Below are 23355 nucleotides of genomic sequence, written 5' to 3'. Positions count from 1 at the left end.
GACTAGATGCTACTCTTATGTCACCTCGGTAAGCTTACTGAGTTCCTTAATTCTACGACCAGTCGCGATATAGGCACGTAATTCAACCTATTTCCACGTCCTACCGCCGCCTTTTGAGTGCGCACTATCACATTAGGCACTAGCAATCACTAAAACCCACTTCGAGTGATAGCTCGCGGACTTGAAACCAACTATGCCCATTGTCGAGAGTCAGTATGCACATACGCTATATGCACAATTAGCCTTGATATAGAATGCCTACTAGCCTGTCTGACTTCGACTTCGAACACTTGATTCCTTACTCCACTGCGTTATTACCACCTCTTCACTGGCCTCTCGTGGAAACCCTGCAACACCTTCACCACGGTAACGGTTGAATGCACATTGCACAGAGAGTCACTTTTTCAGAAATAATTAGTGCTCTGTTCTTAAAGTATGTATTTTCCTTTCTTTTCCTTTTAGGCATTTTTGAGGTTTAGCAATAAAAGGCAATTTATTGTTTTGTCCTGATGATGGTCCCCATAACTGTTTAGGGGGACCGAAACGCGTCGACTTGCTCAAGCACCTTATACACATTTTTGAATGCTAAATTGATGTAATTGTGCTGTTTGACATTTTCTGTGTAACTAACATTTGAACAGAACAACGCTTGTTTGCCTTACAAACCTGTCTAACTTTCCACCAACTGTAAACACCCCGCTAGTGTTGGGCACAGGCTTGTGTACCACACAGGGCTCTTGTGGAAGGTATCTTTATGTTATTCAGAAACATTGTTTTTTTTTGTTTTTTTTTAATATTTATTAAATTTTCAAAAAGATTTTTCCAAGTATTTCAACGTATGTTTACAGCACATTCCATTTCTTCTGGTGGTTCTATATACATTTATATATACATTCCATTACTTTAAAACATAAAAGAAAAACAAAGTAAATATTCATCCAACACTCAGATGTAAAATACATGCTACCCAACCCCAAACCATATTCAGAACAACTAAAAAGGGAAGGGAAACAGACAGCTGCAAAGATTAATTATATACCACACTTTCTTGTGCTATACAAGGTTTATCCTGCTATTTTTCCACCTCGTGATAGGTTGCCATATTGTATCGCCTAATGCTTTAGCCCTTCTGCCTTTCCTGGCGTATATTGCTTTTTCTAGATTGTATATAGTGAGAAGGCTGGCTATCCTATCTGAAAATAGTGGGGGAGCCTTATTCAGCCAATTCCTTGCTATGCAGATGCGAAAAACTGCAATTGAAACAAAAATAAACTCTACTGGCATAGCTTCCGCCGTGTCGACCACCCCTAAAATAATTAGTTTATCTCCGAGTTTAATCTTAATCCTCAGTGTTTTATCAAAAAATTCTTCAATGGCCATTTTCAAAGTAAACAGTTGTGGACATTGCGAAAACATGTGTACAATATCTGCCCCATTCGCATTACATCGAGGGCATGTTATTCCCGTCGTCCCACCCCACTGGGCGATCCTAGCCGGGGTATGATAAAGTGAGAACACTGTTTTGAAATGCTGTGATTGAAGGGTTGCCGAGCATAACACTGTTCTACCCAAATCCAATGACTCCTGAAAAGTTTCTGAGCCTGACCCCAGTTTTTCCATCCATTTCTGCGAATATTTCGCCCTTTCATCTGATTTGTTTTCTTTCAAATCAGCATATAATTGTCTTATCGTACATTTGTTAGTTGTTTCTATATATTCCATAATTTTGCATTGTCCCATCCCTGCCGTGCCACCTTGCTTTTGTGTTAAAAAGCTCCTGGTTTGAAGATATTTAAAAAAACTATTTTGCTCTAAACCAAATTTCGTTTTGAGCAACCCAAACTGTATCATATTACCCTGACTATCCAGTAGGTTCCCTATCTTCACTATGGCTTTATTGTACCAATCATACATAGTGGCATCCTTAAAGATCTCCCTCGGCAAAGAACAGTTTGTATATAATCTTGTATAGTTGTTATATCTACCTAAACCAATTTTTTTGGCCACTCCTTTCCACACCCTATATGCTGCTTCCAATGTCTTAAATCTCGTGTGTTTAAAATACGTGAAGTCAGTTGTATTTAAGAACCCATTCTCAGCCTCCTCACCCAAAAGTGTCGTATAAACATTGGCTAATCCTACGTCAGTTCCCGCTAAATGTTCTGAACCTCCCCCACCTATTAACACCCTGCTATACTGTAATACTGCTGCCCAATAATAAAGCCTGAAATCCGGTGCTCCCCAACCCCCTTTTTCCCTATCTACAGTTAAGTGCCTATAGGCTCTCCTTGTTTTCCCTTTAACCCAGATAAATTTATTCAGAATCGCTTCCAACTTGTTAAACCATATAGTATCAAAAAATAAAGGTATGGATCTAAATAAATACAAAACTTTGGGGAATGTTACCATTTTGATAACGTTAATTCGGCCCTTTAAGGTCAGGTGTAGATTATTCATTCTTTCTGTGTTTGTTTTAATTTTTGCCAGTAGCGGAGTCATGGTGATTTCTACCAACCTATCTAAGTCAGCTGTAATCTTCACACCTAAATATGTAACTTCGGGTGCTACTCTTATATCCTGATAGTTTACCCAATTGTTTTGTATTATTTGTGTTTTTCCTTTATTCAGTGAATAGCCTGCAATTGTGCCAAAGAGTGCAGCCTCTTGTTCAATTTCTGTAATAGCCGACCCTGGTTCTGGGGTGACCACTGCCACGTCATCCGCGTATGCAAGTGTCTTATACTCATGTGCATACAATCCAATCGGGAGAATGTTTGGATTCCCTTCCAATCTTCGGAAAAGGGGATCTAAGTATAAAGCAAATAACAGTGGTGAAGCCGGGCATCCCTGTCTTGTACCGCGCTTTATGCGTATGCCCTCGGTATACCCTCTGTTTATCCTCACCTTGGCTGTTGGATCTAGATATAACGCCTTTATGGCCTTTATATAGCCTGTACCTATCCCAAACCATTCCAAAACTTTCCACAGATAGCTCCAGGAGACCCTGTCAAAGGCCTTCTTTGCATCCAAAAAGATAGCCGAGGCAGGATCTCCTGCAGCACCCGCAGCGTCCAAAATGGTAACCATCCTCCTTGTGTGTTCCGTAGTCCCTTTACCCGGAATGAAGCCGTGCTGCGTTGTATATACCAGCCCCTCAATTACCCTGCTAAGCCTATGTGAAAGGGCCTTAGAGTATATTTTTGCATCCGCATTCATGAGCGTAATTGGCCTATATGAGCCAGGATCCAGATGCGATTTATTCTTTTTCAGAATAACTATAATACTTGCTCCGGCCCATGATTGTGGTATATTTTCCCCCATCTGTGCATGCCTTAAAATTTCTAACATATCAATCCCCAAAGTGTCCCAGAAAATCCTATAAAATTCTGCCGGAATTTGGTCGGGCCCTGCGGCCTTCCCTGAGGGGAGTTTCATTACCGCATTATGTATTTCACCCAGTGTTGATGGTAGCTCCATAGCCTCTTTATCCTCCAAGATCAATTCTTTGTGAGGGATTCCTGCCAAGTAATCCTCTATCACCTCGTCCCCAATTCTCAGGTCTTGATCATAAAGTTCTGAGTAGAACTCCCTAAACACCTCCCTCACATCTTCCACCTTAGTTACAACATTCCCCCCTTTATTCTTAATTTCTTTGATTTCCCCGGCTGCCAGGTCTTGTCTGGTACGAACTGCTAGCAAATGTCCAACCCTCTCATTAAATTCGTAGCATTTTTCCTTTTTTGCTAAATAATTGCTCGCTGCTTTGTTAGCCAATCTTTCCCCAGTCTCTGCCTTTTTCAACTCTGTTTCTAATAAGATCTGCTCAAGGGGTTCTTGATTCCTGACCGCCTGAATAAGTTGTTGTTCTAAATTCATTAAGTCTTGTAGCCTACTAGTTAAATCCAGTTTCTCTTTCTTACTCCTATGTAGAGTATAAGCCAGTGTCTCCCCCCTTACCCCTGCCTTAAATGCGTCCCACACCATACCTGTAGCTGCCGTACCTCTATTTACCTCCCAGAATTGTCTAATCCATACCTTCATTCTGCTGACATAATCAGGTTCCTTAAGTAGCCTCCTTTCGAATGTCCAGTTATATTCTTTGTGACACGCGTTACAATTCTGGGAGATAGTCAACACCAATGGATTATGGTCTGAGAAGACCCGAGGTAACATTTCTATTTTCACTTCTGGTACTAAGGGACTAGAAACTAAGAAATAATCCAGTCTTGCTATACTTTTGTGGGGAGCAGAGTAGAAATTGCTACCTGTCCCCACAGGATTATATGCCGACCAAACATCTACCAGTGCATTGTTATTCTTTCTTTTCCTTTTAGGCATTTTTGAGGTTTAGCAATAAAAGGCAATTTATTGTTTTGTCCTGATGATGGTCCCCATAACTGTTTAGGGGGACCGAAACGCCGTCAACTTGCTCAAGCACCTTATACACATTTTTGATTGCTAAATTGATGTAATTGTGCTGTTTGACATTTTCTGTGTAACTAACATTTGAACAGAACAACGCTTGTTTGCCTTAAAAACCTGTCTAACTTTCCACCAACTGTAAACACCCCGCTAGTGTTGGGCACAGGCTTGTGTACCACACAGGGCTCTTGTGGAAGGTATCTTTATGTTATTCAGAAACATTGTTTATTAAGTAAAACTTGAAAGACCTCTGTCTGGCTGGACATGTCATTCTAAATATAGATTTGATTCCGTCTATATTTATTGGTTCTAAATTCGAACATGCACGGGACCACTGTTGTTTAAATGTATATTTTAAGGTCCTCACAGTTCAGAAGTCCTTTTGAAATTTATTTGCAGCAGACTATTCAGTGAATGAAAACTGCTAAATGAGAGCGATTTTATGCTACTGGGTTTAAATTATGTAACATGCAGTATGCCTCATTTGAAGATTATTCTGCAATTTTTGTTTGGTGATACTTCTCACAATATGACTTATTAACACACATTGACACAAAGAAATTCAGTGCTGTAGAGAGTAGAGATGTTTATTAGGGAACACATTATCCACATGCAGAACATTCTAATAAAAACAATGATTTTGACTTGCATGGAAATACAGGAACCATTACATTAACACGTCCTTTCTGTCTTTATGGGAAATGGCGTTCTGTCTAAATAATGCACGATTGCACTCAGCAAAAGAAAAATAACATGTTTACATCTTTTATCTTGTTCATCTCATCTGCGTTTTAAACTTGCCTGTAGTTTGGTGTTTATCCTACCAGGGCCCACAAGCGTCTTTCCAAATAAGAGACAACCCCTTTATATATTCTATACATTTCATATTGATTGTGTCTTTCTCTCTCTAGGAGGCACTTGTCCATCAGACATGACAAAGTTGCATCATGTTAGATCCTCTTCTGAACTGTGACTGACATCTGATATAACACCAACTTTGAGGTGTTTTAGAACAGTCCTTATGATACAACACAAATTACCATATCATATAAATAAAACGTTTTCATGTTGACAAAAGAATCATTGTTTTTGAAGAAGTTTTGTTAGCTTTAGGATTCTTTACAAACAGCCAGATTTTTTTTTTAAAAAGCCCTCTAGGATCAGATCTTACAGCAATAGGATTTTTGGATGTTTTTTGCCACATTTAGTAATATTACATATACTGCAGTGTTTTTCAAGCCAATTAGTAATTTTTAAATCAAGCATTAGCCCTACACTCTTTCCTTTCCAGTTAGTTTAATCCCTAATGAAGAATCCCTCGTCCACATATCCTGCCAAATTTTTCTGGGCAGCCCCTGACCACATGTATGCCTATTTCTTTCAGTAGCCTCTGTCCATGGTGAAACATGAGGCCATCTTTGGCACTTCATGAGCCCATGTTCTGTTCACGTCCCTCCATGCCCCTGCCAGGCACAATTCCAAGATGATTTTTGGCTGAGAATGCCAACATTTTAAGCAGCATAATCTTAGTTTGCTACTAGAATATTGTTGTCAGAATATTGTCTGATAAAAATATTGTGTCCTAAATATTGTCTACAAAAATATCACCCGATTAGACTTAATATTAGGACATTCACACCTAATGAGACATTATTTCTGCAAATAGTATTTAGGACACAATATTTTTGACAGACGATACTAAAGTTAATGATTTTTGACCAATGGAACAGGAACCCCCGTGAAAACTTGTAGATCAAAGGATAATGATTTACAAAATGTTGGTAATCTTGGGACAAGAGTATAGAATCTTACCTAATGAAACAGAACCATAGATTGTTAAATAATGGGATAGGACCATCAAATGTTATGTACTGTGTCCACCAGATTGCCCCTCCTAAGGCAGATGTTGTCTATGTTCTGATTTTGAACAACAGAGTGTGTGTACTATATACTATGTGCAGTATTTTGTACTGCACCAGGTGATGCCAGCTTCAATTTCCATCTCTCTTGGGTAAGATAGTTCCTTGTTTATTCATGGGCCGCGATTGGGCCCCGGTCATCCACCCATTTAGATCAAAGGTTTTCTTGTGTCTGGCGAGCAATAGTGATCAATGCTTCATGTGTAAAGGGTAATTTAGAAGTCTATGGAGTAGATTTACAAAGATTTTGTGCTGAGTTGGCTTGTAAAAAAGTGATGTTAATTGTCGCAAAATGTTTATTTGGGATTTACTTTCCAATGCAAAACTTTATTAGTGCTGGACAGTAGCCCTCAAATAATGCAAAGTAGAGCTGGCGCTGCTTTGCATTGTTTTTCATCAAGGCAAGGTACCATGAGTGGGATGGATGCATTCCCATTAAACCATCCATGGTTTTAATGCAAAGCCCTATCTACTCGCCTATGTGGGCAGGTCTTTGTGGCAAAAAATAATGCCTCTTTAAAGCTGGCTTTAAAAGCAGAAATGCCCCCCAATCAGGGCACAGCCGATCTTGGATTGCTTGTTTTGTGGTTTACAGAGAACCTGGCTTGGCAGTTTGGGCTGGAATGTTCTTGTTGGAGAAGTGTCGAGACTGGTTTGCATATGGCTGGGTCTTATCGGAGGTGGCATTGTGGATAAAAGAACTATGGGTTGGAAAGTTACCCCAAATGATTCCAGTGATTAGATTTATTGCAATCATTATATGCAAGCATTATCCCAAGGAAACATCCTTTAAGCCGCAGTCACAACAACAGATTGCCTGTACAACTCAGTTACTACCCAGAGTGTGATGTTACCACGCGTTACTTTAACAAGCAAGCAAGGGCTTGCTTTAGGAGGCGCATAGTTGGACTGGTGTCAGATTTTTAAGTCCAACACCTCCCTTACTGTAGTGTAGACTAGAGTTGGATTATTAAATTGTACTATTCCAAAATCCAGCACCCCCTAAAGCAAATCATTGTAATGACTTGCCTGGTAAAGTAACACAGGGTAATGTCGCAGTCGGGCAGTGACTGCTTTGTAAAGGCAGGCGGGATTCCGTCATACAACCATTATCTCATCATCTTTTGTGTGTTTGATGTAACGCCTGTTTTGTGCGCCTGCATTATGTAAAGGGAGTGCATGTAGCCCTCGATGTCTCCAAGTCAGCACATCACTTTACAGAGCACAGCTCAGAAACAGAAAGAGGCCAACTCTGCTTGCTGTTTCTGAGCTGTACTGTATGAAAATCATGCCTTAATGTGGAGAAATATCAGACAATAAATGTACTTTACGCACTGCTAACACATAGAAATAAGCACTCGGTGCTGCAAAGTCCATCATGATACTGCCCATGGCGTTAACATCATAATGGTTTGTGCACCTTTTTTACGTGAGAGCTGTCTAAAGTTCAATCATATAACTAGGAATCTCTCTGAGTTCATGCATGCATTAAGAAACAAAGGAGGGCAATCCGTATATCATGAGTGCCCCCTGAAATCGGAGAGTTGGGTGTTAAGATAAGAGTGAGTGACTTTAGAATAGATGTTCTCAGACTGACACAAATCTTTGCAGATGTAGTAAACTCAGCACATCTGTGTGGCTGCTGAAATGCGGCTGCTCCGAATAAACCTCTAAAACAAAGCAGAAGCATTACATATTCTGACAAGTCATTCTGTAAGTGACATTTTACAAATCCATTTATACTGCTGCTTGCATTCGTCGTCATTCCAGGCGCCATTTCCTCTTAAATGACCACAGTCCTCAATTCCTTGCCAGTTATCGGGTTGGTCTTTTTCCCAAAATCTTTAAAAAATAAAACCATAAAACCAGTCAAAGCAGAACAATCTTGTAGTTATAGTGTCACCAAAATTAGTCCTACAAATGATCTTTTGTATATTCATAACAAGTTAATTGCACTAAAATCAGCTGCATATAAATTCATTGCTAAAAATATTTCTAAAAACAAGGGGCCTCATTTATGAGGCTGTGCGTCACTTTACGCCACTGGTGCGTAACTTTTTGTGATGCACCGGTGTCGTAAAAAATGCGTAGATGCGTCACTTTGTAAACCCCTGCACCACATTATACCTGCGCCAGGTATAATGTATGCTAGGGGGCGTTTTGACGAAAGAAAGGGTCATGGAAGTGATGCAGTGAAATCTATGATTTCACTGCGCCATTTCTTGGCCACTAATGCGTCAATATCTTATGCCTGCCTCACAGCAGGCGTAAGACTGACGCAGGCTTTTTCACATGGGGCTTGCCCCATGTGAAAGTACACATTGCTGGAGTTGCATCACTTTTGTGACACACTCCAGCAATGCGTCACTTTTGCGCCTACATATACGTCAGAAATACTGACGTATCTGTAACTCCTTGCGACATGATGCGTCATATTATAAATATGATGCATCAATCATGACGCAAGGAGTGTGCACTGAGAAGTGACGCATCGCTGCTTTCACGCAGCGATGCGTCATTTATGAGGCCTTGCGACAGTTTTGTTCTTCCGAAGCGTCACTTTTTGTGGCGCAGCGGTGGCGTAAAACATGCCTCCTGTTGCGCACTATTTACAAAGTGACGCATCTAAGCAGATGCGTTACTTTGGAAACCCCTGCGCTACATTATACCTGCATCAGGTATAATGTATGCAGTGGGGGCGTTCCCCCGCAAATAGCCTCTTAGAAGTGACGCAGTGAAATCTATGGGCCTCATTTATGAGCCCTTGCGTCACTTTTACGCTGCCGGTTCGTCACTTTTTGTGACGCACCAGTGGCATAAAAATTGTGCCTTGTTGCTCCATATTTACAAAGTGACGCATCTAGGTAGATGCATCACTTTGTAAACCCCTGCGCCACATTATACCTGTGCCAGGTATAATGTATGCCAGGGGGGCGTATTGACGCAAGAAAGGGTCGTAGAAGTGACGCATCGAAATCTATGAGATTTCACTGCGTCACTTCTAGGACGCCGTTGCGTCAAAATCTTGCACCTGCCTCACAGCAGGCGTACGACTGACGCAGGCCCTCTCACATGGGGCCTGCCCCATGTGAAAGGACGCATTGCTGGAGTTGCGTCACTTTTGTGACACACTCCAGCAATGCGTCACTTTTGCACTTACAGACACGTCAGAAATACTGACGTAAATGTATCTCCTTGCGCAATGATGCGTCATAATGTAAATATGACACATCATTGGTGTCGCAAGGAGGGCACAATGAAAAGTGACGCATCTCTGTTTTCACGCAACGATGCGTCACTTTTCATAAATGAGGCCCAATGAGATTTCACTGCGTCACTTCTAGGATGCCGTTGCGTCAAAATATTGCACCTGCCACACAGCAGGCATAAGACGCATTGCTGGAGTTGCGTCACTTTTGTGACACACTCCAGCAATGCGTCACTTTTGCGCTTATAGATACGTCAGAAATACTGACGTATCTGTAACTCCTTGCGACATGATGCGTCATACATTAAATATGACGCATCAGGTATGTCACAAGGAGTGCGCACTGAGAAGTGACACATCGCTGCTTTCACGCAGCGATGCATCATTTCTCATAAATGAGGCCCAAAATGTTTGAAAACATTTAGGGAAAATGGAAAACAGTGTAAAACATCGATGCAGCGTAGCGACGCACAGAGATAAATGTAGCATGGGGTCCATGGAAAGATTCTGTATAAGAAATATCAATACACAACAACTGTGGATAGTAGTGTTTATTTGATCTGATACCTCCAAGTCCACTACTCAACAATGCCAGAGAGCAGCCTGAACATTCTAAGGTGCACTGCAAGGCATTCCAGTTGGAATATGGGCATGGATGCAGGGTGGAAAAGGGAAGAGAAAGGAGGAGGAAAGTATCAAGAGGGTAACTGGACCTTTATATTTGCATAATATTTTAAGAAATAACATACATTACAACACTTGTCCGTCTTTTAAAACAAACGTTATACGTTAAGCATTACTAACTGCTGAAATGTAACATCCATACACGAATAACAGGATGACGATAGGAACCTAGGAATTTACTTCCCGGAATTGCGAACATAGCCTATACTGTTTATGTGGGGAAAACAAGGACCTGTACTGCTTAGGTCGTGACATAGGGCCTCATTTATGAGAAGTGACGCATCACTGCGTGAAAGCAGCAATGCGTCACTTCTCAGTGGGCCCTCCTTGCGACATGATTGATGCGCCATATTTACTGTATGACGCTTCATGTCGCAAGGAGTTACAGATACGTCAGTATTTCTGACGTATCTGTATGGCGCAAAAGTGACGCATTGCTGGAGTGTGTCACAAAAGTGACGCAACTCCAGCAATGTGTCCTTTCACATGGGCAGTTAGTCAAAGGGGGAATCCCTGGGGTCAGATAGTTGACCGATAGCTATTGGCCTTTCCTATTTGGGAAGAAAAAGGTCACAAAGTGCAATGGGTGCGGCAAAGAATGTAGGTTTCCACAAAGAAATAGGATCGTTAACAGTCTATATTTATTAAAAATACAATCAATAAAGCAATAAAAACAAGGCAAAATCATACAATTTTTGCAAGACACTTTAAAATCCAAGGAAAAAACACCTTGGAGGGGTAAAAGTTAATCAAATAACACAAACATGCTATTCCAATACACGTTAAAAAGAGACACATTTAAAGTATATTCACACTAAATGGACGACAGAAATACATTCAGTTACAAAAACCCCCTAGTGTATATGTGGCTCACCAGATAACTTTGCCACTTAATTTAACCAGATCCAATGGCCTGAACCAATTCTGTTGCTATAAAACTTTAGTGGAGAGATGAAATACCCATCTAAAGGTTTTACCCGGCCCTGACTGGATTCTTTAAAACAAAAAACAGTGCGTCAACGCGTTTCGGTGCTGTACAGTTGATTTTGTGGCACCTTCCTCAGGACTTCTCTTTTTCTGGGGTTTCAGGGAACGGATGGTTACACCGTATCCTTAGAGTCGTGTGGGCGATATTCCAGAATGGGGTCTGCTTGATGTCACACTATGCTTCTGCAGACTATGTTCGTGAGGCCTTCTGTCTCCTGGCCTAGGAGCTCCTTATCTCGGGGTTTCTTTCTTTCAGGTGTTTTTCTCGGTTTACATCTCATGTATTTTTAAAACGTACTTGGAACGGGCATACAATGTCGCTGGTCTATTCCAGAACTGGATATGTTCAGAATTTTGGTATGGACGTGCTTCTGCCTCGTTCCTTCACAAGCCCCATGTGAAAGGGCTGGTGTCAGTCTTACGCCTGCTGTGAGGCAGGCATAAGATTTTTATGTATTTGCGTCCTAGAAGTGGCGCAGTGAAATCTGATAGATTTCACTACATCACTTCTACAACCCTTTCTTGCGTGGGAACACCCCACCTGCATATATTACACCTGGCGCAGGTATAATGTAGCGCAGGGGTTTACAAAGTGACTCATCTACCTAAATGCATCACTTTGTAAATATGGCGCAACAAGACGCATTTTTTACACTGCTGGTGCGCCACAAAAAGTGACGCATTAGTGGTGCAAAAGTGACGCAAGGACTCATAAATGAGCCCCATAGTGTTTAGGTCAACCTGGTATAACATAACATAACATAACATAACATAACATAACATAACTTAACTTTCGGTATAAACCTAGGCATAGAAAACAGACTGTGTGCATTTCTACGTGATGCAGAAAGTTGTACCACAACTTTATCTCTAACATTCCAAGTCCTCTTAAGAGGTCTGTGTTTTGAATTGTATCATTGTGTATAATTTTTCAAGGGTTGTCGTGCCCTTGCACCAATGTTCTCTGTCTGTACACATACAGGTTGTCCTCCTCCCAACCAGTTGGGTTTGAGTTTAGTGCCTGGTACTCTTGCTTCAAGTGACACAAAAGGAGAAACCCTTGTAATCACATTAGGGGTAGTGTGGTAGGACCATAGAATGTCCCATGAGGAGTTTTCTAGTGGTACTCCTGTTATGCTGGCCAGTTGTAAATTCTCTTTCATCATCCTGTTAACTCTTTCCACCATGCCGTTAACTCTTGGGCAATACAGAGCTGTGGTAAGGTGGGTTATAGATAGGCTCTGCAGGTAATCCTCCATCTCTTGTGAGGTAAATTAAGCCCCATTGTCAGAAATAAGGATACTTGTTACCACTTTGATACAAAATATATCAGTAGGAAAATCCTTCATGATTTTGGTTGTAATGGTGTAGTGTAGTTCCTAGGAATCTCCAGTAACTGCGTGTTTTGGAAGACCTAAACTGAGGACTTGATGTCCAATCTGCATCCAGACACCCCCACAGGATATGTCAGCTGTTAGACAAGCTATCTCTACAGTGCCACTATCATTCCCCTGTATCTTACAATGGTGTACTTAGTTTTAGTCAACCACTGAACATGACAACCCTGATTCCTCAGGGATCGTGAAAAACAGTACCGTACTTTTCGCTCAGTCACTTGTGCCGGCTTATTCTCAGAAAATACTCAGGATGGGGGTTAGGACGTTTCAATAAGTATTTATTAGTTCAGAGGCAGTCTTGTTTAAAACATATTTGCTGTGACAATCAGGACACAGAAGCAAACAAATGAAATTGCAAGTACTAACATGGTAAACAGTGGGTACATTTCTACCATAGTTTTAAGAAGATGAACATATACAGTTCAGGTAGGACAATAGCATTTGCATACTCCTATAATGTGCACCCTACATAATTTGCCTAACTGTACCTAGCCTACATATGTAGGTGTAGCATGTATATGTGTATAGATATATATGTATATAGCCAAGAATCCCCTAGGGAAGAACCATCCACCTCACCTGGTGGTAGTGAATGAAGGACCCCATCTCTGCTTCGAGGATGACACCCCACAAGAGATGTCAGACCACTGTGTTTAAAAGGTTCAGCATGCAGGACCCAGTGTCAGCTTGGAAGGAATGTTCCTCTTATTTGCAGGGGGAAATAGGGGTCTTATATACTAGAGTGGTCACTCCAGCATTTCTTCAAGAATTGAAATGTTTTGAAAAAAATCATAAATGTTTTGAAAACAATCATAAGTGTTTTTCCAAACAATTGCAGTCATGCACAGCATGCTGTTGGCAAGGATGAAAAAAGTGGTGACCCTTATACAGAATAATTATGCCTTGCCTGAGCACATGATTATGTACGTCAGGTACAGGGATTACGATAGAATACTAAGAGCCTGGTGTCGAAGAGACAGGAGTAAGCTATTAGATGAAAGGTCAACTGTTTAGATCCGTTATTGTAGTGTGGATGGGACAACGTACGTAAAAAGGGGTATACATGACAAGACTAGCCTAAAGGACATGACAATGGTTGGCACCACTCGTGTTATGGCCCAGTGCGAATGATAGTCTATCAAAAAAGATCATACACCTTCCATACCAGGTGGAGTATTTTAGTGGTCATATTACCTCTAATTCTAATTTATCCCAAGGTTTACTCGTAATTTCAACATAAGTTGAATTTCTCGTAATTTTAGAATTGTTACTTTGAGCAGACACAGCGCAAATCTTTGCCTCATTCACTAAGAGAGTATTTATCCCAGGGAACAAAAAATGGGCCCTGGCCTTACTCTTAGTTAGGCTCCTCATGTGCTAAGTCTGCTATTCCGTCCCACATCGTCCTAGGTGGCACAAGCTTATCACCCCTTTTTATTAGATTTACCTCAATGTTCAGTCCTTCTCTGACTGCCCAAATGTTTTGCAACTCCTCTTGTAAACCATGTTTTTTTATTGGGCCATTGATAAATTATTTATTCCTTTACTTATTTAGTACCTCATTTTCCTGGGATCCCATTTCCCATTAAACTCTATTTATGCCTGCTAAGTAGGCTTCCAAAGCAGCACTTCCTGTGTAGAGTTTTTTTAATTGTGATTTTCCAAAGACAATCGGCTGCCAGATCTTTTCCTCCTGAGATATATTCCATCTGTTAATTGTACCACTCCAAATACAACATCCACTTAGATATTCTATGCACATGTTTTCAATACCTTTGGTGGTATAAATGTGTGTTGAAGGTTTGTGGTCAGTATGCAAAGTGAAAGGAAGGCCCCACAAGTAATATTTAAAGTGCAGAATGGCCCAAAAGCACGCAAGGGCCTCTCTCTCAATTGTGGAATAATTCAATTGCACTCCTCTGATAGCCTGTGACACAAAAGCCATTATTTGTTCCTTTTTGTCTACTACTTGCTTCAAAATGGCTCCCAACCCCATTGTGCTTCATGAAATTACCCAGAGTAGGTGCTGAAACAATTGCTACTTTTATATTCTCAAAAGTGTCTTGTAACTAACTATTACAGATATAATATGCTCCTTTTTCATTAACTCATGTACTGGGGCTACTTTGCAAAGTTTTTTATGTATTGGACATGCATTGGGAAGAGGAGTTGGCCTAGCAGCTAGGGCCGTTGACCTTGAATCTGGGGAACCAGGTTTGAGTCTCGGCAATGACGCTGAACATCCTGTGATTCTGGGCAAATCCCTTAATTTCCCCGTGCCTAACAAAAAATGAATGTGTTCTCATGTAAAGAAACTGGTGCTTGTGTAAAGCGCTCTGATACCCGATACCTTTGGGTCAAGTTCGTGCTATATAAAAAAATACCCAATACCTCTGGGTCAAGTTCGTGCTATATAAAAAAACTCTGTATATAAAAAAACTCTGTATTCCACTAGAAATAGGAAACATCTTAGTCATCCTTATTACAGGGCGAAGGTGCCTCCTTCACAGCTTCTACTAGATCAATCTTGGGACTGATTCTCTTTTTAGAAATGGTATCTCTCTGGTAATCAACAGAACTCACCCCTGTTTGACACTGTCTACATTTGGAATAAGTCCTGCTTTTTAATCTTTTCAAAGACCAACTTAAAATGTTGTCATGTTCTTCTTCAGTATCTCCATAAATTAGTACATCATCTTGGAACACAAGAACATTCTTTATTCCACTCAAAATCTGCTGCATAATGCATTGAAAAGCTGCTGCCATGGAAGCAAGGCCAAAAGGCATTCTGCAGCATACATAGGCCTGAATGGTGTGATAAATGAAGTGTAAAATCTGGACTCAGTGTGCAATTCCAGTTGATAATATGGCTGTGAAAGATCTATTAAACAAAAAATCTAGCCTTCTCCATCATGCTCAATATTTCATTAATTCACGGTAGATGGAACCGGTCCACTTAGATACTTGAATTCAGATTATTGAGATCAACACAAAGTACGACACCCTTGGTATATGACTTATTAGTAACTACAATAGGCGCAGGCCAATCTGAGTTTTAATTTTTTTCAATTAACCATTGTCCCTCCAACTTCTGAAGTTCTTTCTTTAATGGGTCTTCCATAAGATGAGGGATGTGTCTTACCTTATGTACAACTGGGCAGGCCTTGTTTTTTTATTTTTATTTTGTGTTGAAAACCCCTTATGCTTCCCAGATTCTCCTGGAACAGTTTCAGGAATACATTAAATATGTCTATGTTTGACCTTTCACACAATAAATTCTGGAGTATTGGTATCTCATATTATTCCTAATTCTCTTGGATGATTCCAACCTAATAAATTGGATCTTTGTGTAGTAACATAAACCTTTATTACTGTAGAACATTCTTCAAAATGTATTCTCATTGAAGTTATTCCTACTAAAGGAAGAGGATCTTTGTTGTAACCACTGGTGTTGAAATCAGAATTTATTAAGTTAAACCCCTTTTTAGCAAATGTCTCCTCAAACATGTTTTTTTTTATTAAATTTGTAAATCAGACTGCATTTCTTTTTCGCTGATAAGGAAACATCATCACAGGAGGAGAGAGGCACCAATACTAGCTTAAAGTGTAAGTCCACTTTTAATCCGCTTACTCATCTAATGCCACCACAGGTCCTGGCTTTTGAACAGGCGATTGAAAAAGAAATAGAGAGCCTTTTTTCAGAGAACAATAGGGTGTTTTGCAATCTGAATGCCTACGACAACTCAATGATAGGAATTCATACCATCTCCTTGAACAAGACCCCACAGAAGACCTGAAAAGGACGATCCAGACGATGATTGAAGAAGCCTCATCAGAAGGCTGGATCACTCAAGCTAAAGCCGCCTTCCTATACACCGAACATCCGGTGATGCCTTATTTTTATGCCTTGCCCAAGGTCCATAAAAAACAGAGGCCGCCCCCTGGCTGTCCAATCATCTCAGGTATAGGGTCTGTTTTAGAACCACTATCAACCTTTGTGGATCATTTCTTGCGACCTATGGTACAAGAAATGCCCACTTACCTAAAGGATACCACGGGCGTTTTACACCTGTTACCCAACATCGACTTTGATACCACCACGGATCTCCTGGTCTCCTTTGATGTTGAGGCGCTTTACACCTCCATCCCTCAAGATGAGACATTGGAAGTCATCCACTCTCTGTTGGACTCAAGGGATTTGGACAGCATCACACCAGTCCATTTTATCATGGCTTGTGCCACCCTGGCCATAAAGCGAAATTTCTTTAGATTCGAAGAGAACATATACTTACAAGTGTCTGGCACTAGCATGGGGAGCGTTTACGCCCCCAGTCTAGCGAATCTATATGTTCATTCGTTTGAGCAGGAACATATTCTCACTGACAGCAATCCATACATCGAAAATCTTAAGACCTGGAAGAGATACATCGATGATGTGCTGGTCATATGGCGGGGCTCCAGTGAGAAATGTCTTGAGTTCGTCCAGTGGTTGAACAGCAGGAATTCTTTTCTCAGGTTCACCATTGAAATAGGAGGCTATAGCCTTGCCTTCCTTGACCTAATGATTGTGGCCACTCCCGATGGCCTACAGTCAGAACTTTACAGAAAACCCATGTCAAGGAATTCACTCCTATTGTTTGATAGTCACCACCCTAGATCCCTAAGGGAGAACCTCCCCTTCGGACAATTTCTGCGTGTCCAAAGGAACTGTTCCACTACTTCAGCATTCAAGGAACTTTCTACTACTTTGTGCAACTAGTTGATTTCACGTAAATACCCACCAAACTAGTACAACGATCAATGAAACGGGCTAGGAATAACAACCGATTGGCGTATTGGAACCATCCACGCCTAAACCACCACTTGAAAGACTCACATTTGTACATGCCTTTGGGACTCTTTCTAATAAAAATCCAAATGTTGGTCAAAAGGTATTGGCCAATTCTCAATTCTGGGCATATGACTATCCAAACTCCACTGTTCTCTTTCAAGAGAGGTCCGAATTTGAGAGAAAGGATGGTCCACACAAGACACCGAGAAGAACAACCCAGGGCCTTGGGTTCCCTGTGGGACCTTCCTCCTATTACCGGACACCACCCTTGTGGTTCATGTCAGGCGTGCCCACAAACCAAAAAAACAACAGAGGTCGACATAGGTACATCCAGGCCTTGGAAACAAATGAAATTCACGAATAGCAACAGTGCACGATTAGTCTACCTGATAACATGTCCCTGCGGGTACAAATACGTGTGAATGACAACAGGTAAAATACGCGTCAGGATATATGAGCACAAGAGTACTATTCGCTGTAGGAGTCAGGCTACCAAGCTTACCACACATTTTCTAGAAGCACATCATTCTTCCACTGCATTCCAGTGGACTGTTTTGGAACAACCATTCATTCCTTCTCACACTACGGATGTGGCAAAATTTCTTCTTGTAAAAGAAGACAAATGGGTCCTGAACCTTGACACTCATTGTAGTGGGCTCAATTATGAGATTCCTTGGTCCACCCTCTAAAGGAATCACTAGCAAGACCTTTTCTGACACTCTAATATCTGTCATCTTAGAGGCAGGGTCTGCTAGATTCAGGGTTACTGTTATGGTGTGCCAGGATATATTTATTCATTTAATTAAATGTTTCTTCCCAGATTATAACCTGGCCACGATCAGTTACAAGTCTTCTATCCTTTGACCTGCAAAATACGGCCCGCTAACATCCGGGTGCTCGGTGCGCTATTACGCACGCTTTCATTTATGGATCTGAGCCTCAGGCAGTTACGAGGCCGCTGGCAAGCGCTTAGTCAACAACTTTGGTTTCCTAGGTATCCATCGAGCTCCCAATGGTATGTGTCCTTACGAATCCCTGACCTGGCGGACCAATCAGAGAACACATTGGAGGATCACATGACCCACACAACCAATCAGCACGGTTTTTATAACTCAATGCGGTCTGATCCGCCAGTACCTCCCCAGTCGGTTCAGATGCCGGCTTAGAAGTACCGGCAGACAGGTAAGCCCGCTATGGCTGTGCGTTTGACAGATATGCTTCGCCCTGGCACCCGTTTTCGTTACTGGGAGACTCCCCGGTTTCTTTATCTGTAACGTTTTACGCCCAATGGACATGCTGCCCGTTTGCGCGCCTCTGGGTGTCTCAGAACGCTAACTTCGGGCTAAATTAGACACAAGATACTGTTATAGTTTACAACTGGCATTCACGTATCACGAACCAAATGTTTGTTTCTTTTTAAACAGCTCACAATGGGGGAATGTCATTGTGTGGGTGAGTTTTCATAGAGGAGAGACATGTTCTCGATTTTTTGTTTACTTGTCCCTTAGAGCGGTGCTTCACTCTACTCCTGAGCCACTGCCAGGTGGGTTGAGGTCGTCACTTCTTACAAGTTGTGGTAAGATTTACATAACTCTCTTTCATGTGGCATATAATTTATATATCCTGAAATGTCGACTAATTACACAACGTGCATGAGTGATTAGAGTCAGGACTGGTGGCCTGACTACGCTTAAGGTCTACATACAACTGACCTAGCGATTCTGTGTGTTTATGTGTGTGTTTGCAGCCTTTCTGGCACTTAACCTCTTTTTTCTGACCTTTTTAGTGAATTACATGACCTGTAAGAACAGACAAGACTCATCACCTAGAAACTGCAGGTGACCTCAGTACTTGTCTTTAAATCTAGTTTCTTATTGTCTTTTTTCACTTATTATTTTTTTTCATGACTGCAGTAGCAAATATTTGTTGTAAGGTCCTGAAGAAAGCAAGGACAATCTTGTCCATCAATTGCTGCAACATGTCGACCTGGTTCCATTTCTAGACAGCTAATCTTTTCAAACTGTCTTAACAAATTTTTAATATTGGTGGAGTGAGTACCACCCGAATAAACTTTGTTCTGTACTCCCTCATCCAATTTTAACACACTCTTTATTTTATTATTTTTTCACGTAGTTATCTGCACTGCACCCCACTAGTCATCTTACACTTTACCACTCATTAGTTTAGAGAAGTGGTACACCATACTACCTGTTATTTCAGTCAAAGGGACCTATTAACATTCCGGTTTCCTTTTTTTTGAGAATAACACATCTGAGTAGATGGTCTTGAAGGAATCCCAAATGATGAAGGGCGGTTCTGAGTGGTGATTGATGGGTATCTTTGATCATCTATTAGGGTGCCATTGAGTACCATCTTCTATAGGTCAGTTAGAAAGATTATAGGTTTTTGATGAATGGTTGCTCACACTGTTAACTCACTCTCTCTTTAGACTCTCTGGTACTCTTCTGTTATTATGATGAAAATCCCCCCCATTGCTATTAAGTACGAATCAAAAAGTTGAATCCACTCTTTCTATGGGAGAACCGGATCACCTATATCATTCAGGAAAGAAGGTGCTTGATTCATTTTTTGTTTCATCTGTTTATTCGATTTTAGTATATGTGATACATGTGACAAACAAATACAATGTCACCAAAACCAGTAAGCAATCTCTGAAATAAATAATTCAATGTCTTATAGCAGTACATGAACAGATAGCATATACGCGATTTCGATCCATACAGCACAATAACTTACAACTTATACAGCAAGTAAATAATGTCAACCAGGGCAGGATAACATTTCTTATAGGAACACATTACAAGTGCCTTATTCATGTACATATTAGTTCCATACATACATTTCTAATTACTCCTTTCAGCTATGCCATATTGGCAGGGTTTGTGATCAAATGACCATACATCCAACAATGGAACTTTATAACATCCATTTGTGGAACATGATGGAAGAGCAGGGTAACCTGGGCAGTCCATGTCTGTTACAATAGTGTTGTTTGCACAATTGTACCCGTGTTAGCTTCATCACCATAATATTACATGCTGGTTTAGGGTTTGTGATACGTGCTACACGTTCCATACCACGTTGCTATAAGGTCGTACTGCAACTCATATATTGGCTAGAGTTATTTGGTACTAGGAACGTCAGGGGGGTCATCCGGCATTATTGCTACTTGAAGCGCAATCAAAATAGTGTTCCAGGTCACTGAAATGGGGTATTTACGCAGTCTTAAGGTTTCCTCCCTAACTAATGAGAATGCTTCCAGCCTTTGACCAGTTCAACATATATTGGGACCATGCCTTTAGTGATGTGGGTTCTACTGCTTTCCAATGACGAGTGACAAGTCTTTTGGCCTCTGCTAAACCCTAGTCTAAAAATCTAGAGGAGGGTTTGTGTTTCTTACTTCTAGGAAATATTCAATTTATGCAGGCTTCCCACGTATTCAGCAATGCTCTATCTGGGCTTGAGGACAAAGATTGGGTCACTCCGTGCCAGTATTTTTGCAGTTTGGGGCATGACCATAACAGATGTAGGAGATCAGCATCTACCAGTTTGCAACGTGGGCAGCATGCATCTGCTCTATTAAAGTATCTGTTAATTTTATCAGGAGATAGGTACGCTCTATGGATTATATAAAATGGAATCAACCTAAATCAAGCATTTCTGGGGATCTGTCTAGGACTCCGCAACAACATGGTCCATTCTTTGGGTGTGCATGGGCGTGCCATATCCATCTTCCATTTATTATGCACTAGCGCTAAATCCGTCGGTGTGTTCACAAATTGATTCTGCAAACCATTTTACGAGATGTTGTCATGTACCAATCATGTGCACATACTGCATTAGGGGATGTGTTGGGGTTCCTGCTAAATGTATCCCCAGTGGCCCCCCCAGAGTGGCCATCCAGGAGGCATGGTTCAAGAATTGTCCAGAATTGATGCCCTCTTCTTCTGTCAAGGAGAGAACGGGCCGTATCGCACCCTCCACGTATAGGTCTCCCAAGGTGTGTATATCAGCATCATGCCACTCTATGAGGTCAGTTGCTCTGACTCGTGCCCACCCATTTCTGCATACCCAGTAATGGAATAGAGCGTGTGTGCGCCAAAGCCAGGCAGAAACCACAATTCCTAAGTCAGGGCAAGGAAGTTACACGCCAAGATAACCCCTGCTCTCCCCCTTGGTAGCGTGACACGAGCAGTAAGGCTTACCCCGGAGGCAATGTAAGTTAAGTATTTGCGCACACACCCACCAGCAACAACATCCCAGGCCCCCCACAAAAGGAACTCCACACAAGGTATATTTAAAAATAGCCTTTGTATTGCAAAACACATTAGATAGAAACACACACTTTACAATGTGCCAACTGGCACAGGCAAAATTTACAGGAGATATGTACAGGACAGGGCCACATGGACCACTGTCAGGAATATGCACTTTTAGAACTAGGATACTTGTTAAAATTAGCACTTAGAATATAAAATCACTATAGCACCAAATAGCAAATAGAACACACAACCAGTAACTACTGGTAAGGGGTAAGTACCACCTACGCAACCCTAACCAGCTTAGGAGAATGTCACGCAGGGAACCAGGACCTCACTAGCAACACCTGCACTAGGAAGAAGAACCACCTAAGTATCACCATGCATTTAGGGGTATAAGCATGAACATTTTACACATGATGCATCACAACATTCAGAGGTGTAGGGAAGGAAAAAACATGATGCATAACTATACATTCAGCGGTGTAGGAACAAGGCACATGACGCATCAAAACACATTCAGAGGTGCAGCACAGGAAAACACATGATGAATAAACATACATTCAGAGGTGTAAGAACAAGGCACATGACGCATCAAAACACATTCAGAGGTGTCAGGAGGACACATGATGCATAAGAACACATTTAGCGGTGTAGGGAAAACACATGACGCATAAAAAGACATTCAGCGGTGCCAGGAGGACACAAGATGCATAAGAACACATTCAGCGATGCCAGAACACAGGGTGCGCAAAACATACAACACACAGTACATTTCCTAGCACCCAAAAGCAATAGGACATAGATCATAATAATACCTAAACCACAGTTAGCGCAGAAATCATAATACCCCATAAATCACTTTTAAAGTCCAGGTTGCGCCACTGCGCCAATATCTAAACGTTGCAGCTGCAGACTACTTGCTGGGCAGCTGAGGGACAAGAGCAGGGCCTAAAAAACTGCAGCACGCACTAAGTGCTGAGCAGCTGGGGAAGGCCAAGGTAGGGATGAAGGAGTGCGACTCACTCCTTAGTCCAAAGAACACATGCCCTAGGAAGGAAAAACCTAAACGGTACAGCTGCCCACTAATTGCTGGGCAGCTGGGACTCAGCAAAACTGTGACAGGGACCTCACTGGCCCTAGGAAAAAACTGCACCAACCATGGGGAGCCCTCTAGACTGGATTTGAGCACTCTTGCTCTTGTAATAAACCTTTGCCCATCGTTGGAGCCGTCTGGCTCGTAAGAACAAATGTGCCCATTGTTGGAGCCATCCAGGGCTCAGTAAGTAAATATGGTACCTCTGGGGTAGAATACGGGCAACGAGGGGGGGGGCGGGCACCAACAACGTGCCCCAACACCACCCCTAAGCAATAAAGTGTGGGCCCCTCTGGGCTCCCTTAAACAATGGGGGCTTCTGGCGGAGCCATTCTGGCTCAGAAAAACGTTGGGGCGGCCCACTGCCACCGGGTTCAGCCCTGAAGGCTGAATGCGCCCTGGCGCCCTCAAATGCCCGGAGCTCCCCCCCCCAGCCCTTCTAAACTCACCGGGCTGGCTGCTGGGGATCGGGCTCCTGTCTGCGGGAGCCCCGCCTTCCTCATGCACCCGCTTCGCAGGTCTTCACCCGGT

General features: G+C 41.8%; 1 protein-coding gene across 3 annotated transcripts in view; it reads right to left on the bottom strand.

Annotated features, from left to right (window-relative positions):
• The window catches only part of LOC147726041 (CD209 antigen-like protein C), a 686697-nt gene that overhangs the window by 5096 nt on the left and 658246 nt on the right, over positions 1-23355 (bottom strand). For 2 of the 3 annotated variants that reach the window (XM_086960158.1, XM_086960160.1), the window contains one exon: positions 4996-8183. The exons of the other annotated variant lie outside the window; for it this stretch is intronic. In XM_086960158.1, the coding sequence (XP_086816284.1) occupies positions 8048-8183 (136 nt within the window). In that variant the 3' untranslated portion in view covers positions 4996-8047. Of the gene's footprint in view, positions 1-4995; positions 8184-23355 lie in introns of those variants that run through there. 3 annotated transcript variants of the gene reach the window in all.

Source organism: Lissotriton vulgaris, chromosome 3_1 (genome assembly GCF_964263255.1).
Source record: "Lissotriton vulgaris chromosome 3_1, aLisVul1.2, whole genome shotgun sequence".
In the NCBI taxonomy this organism is placed as follows: domain Eukaryota; kingdom Metazoa; phylum Chordata; class Amphibia; order Caudata; family Salamandridae; genus Lissotriton; species Lissotriton vulgaris.
This window is presented reverse-complemented; position numbering and strand designations above follow the sequence as displayed.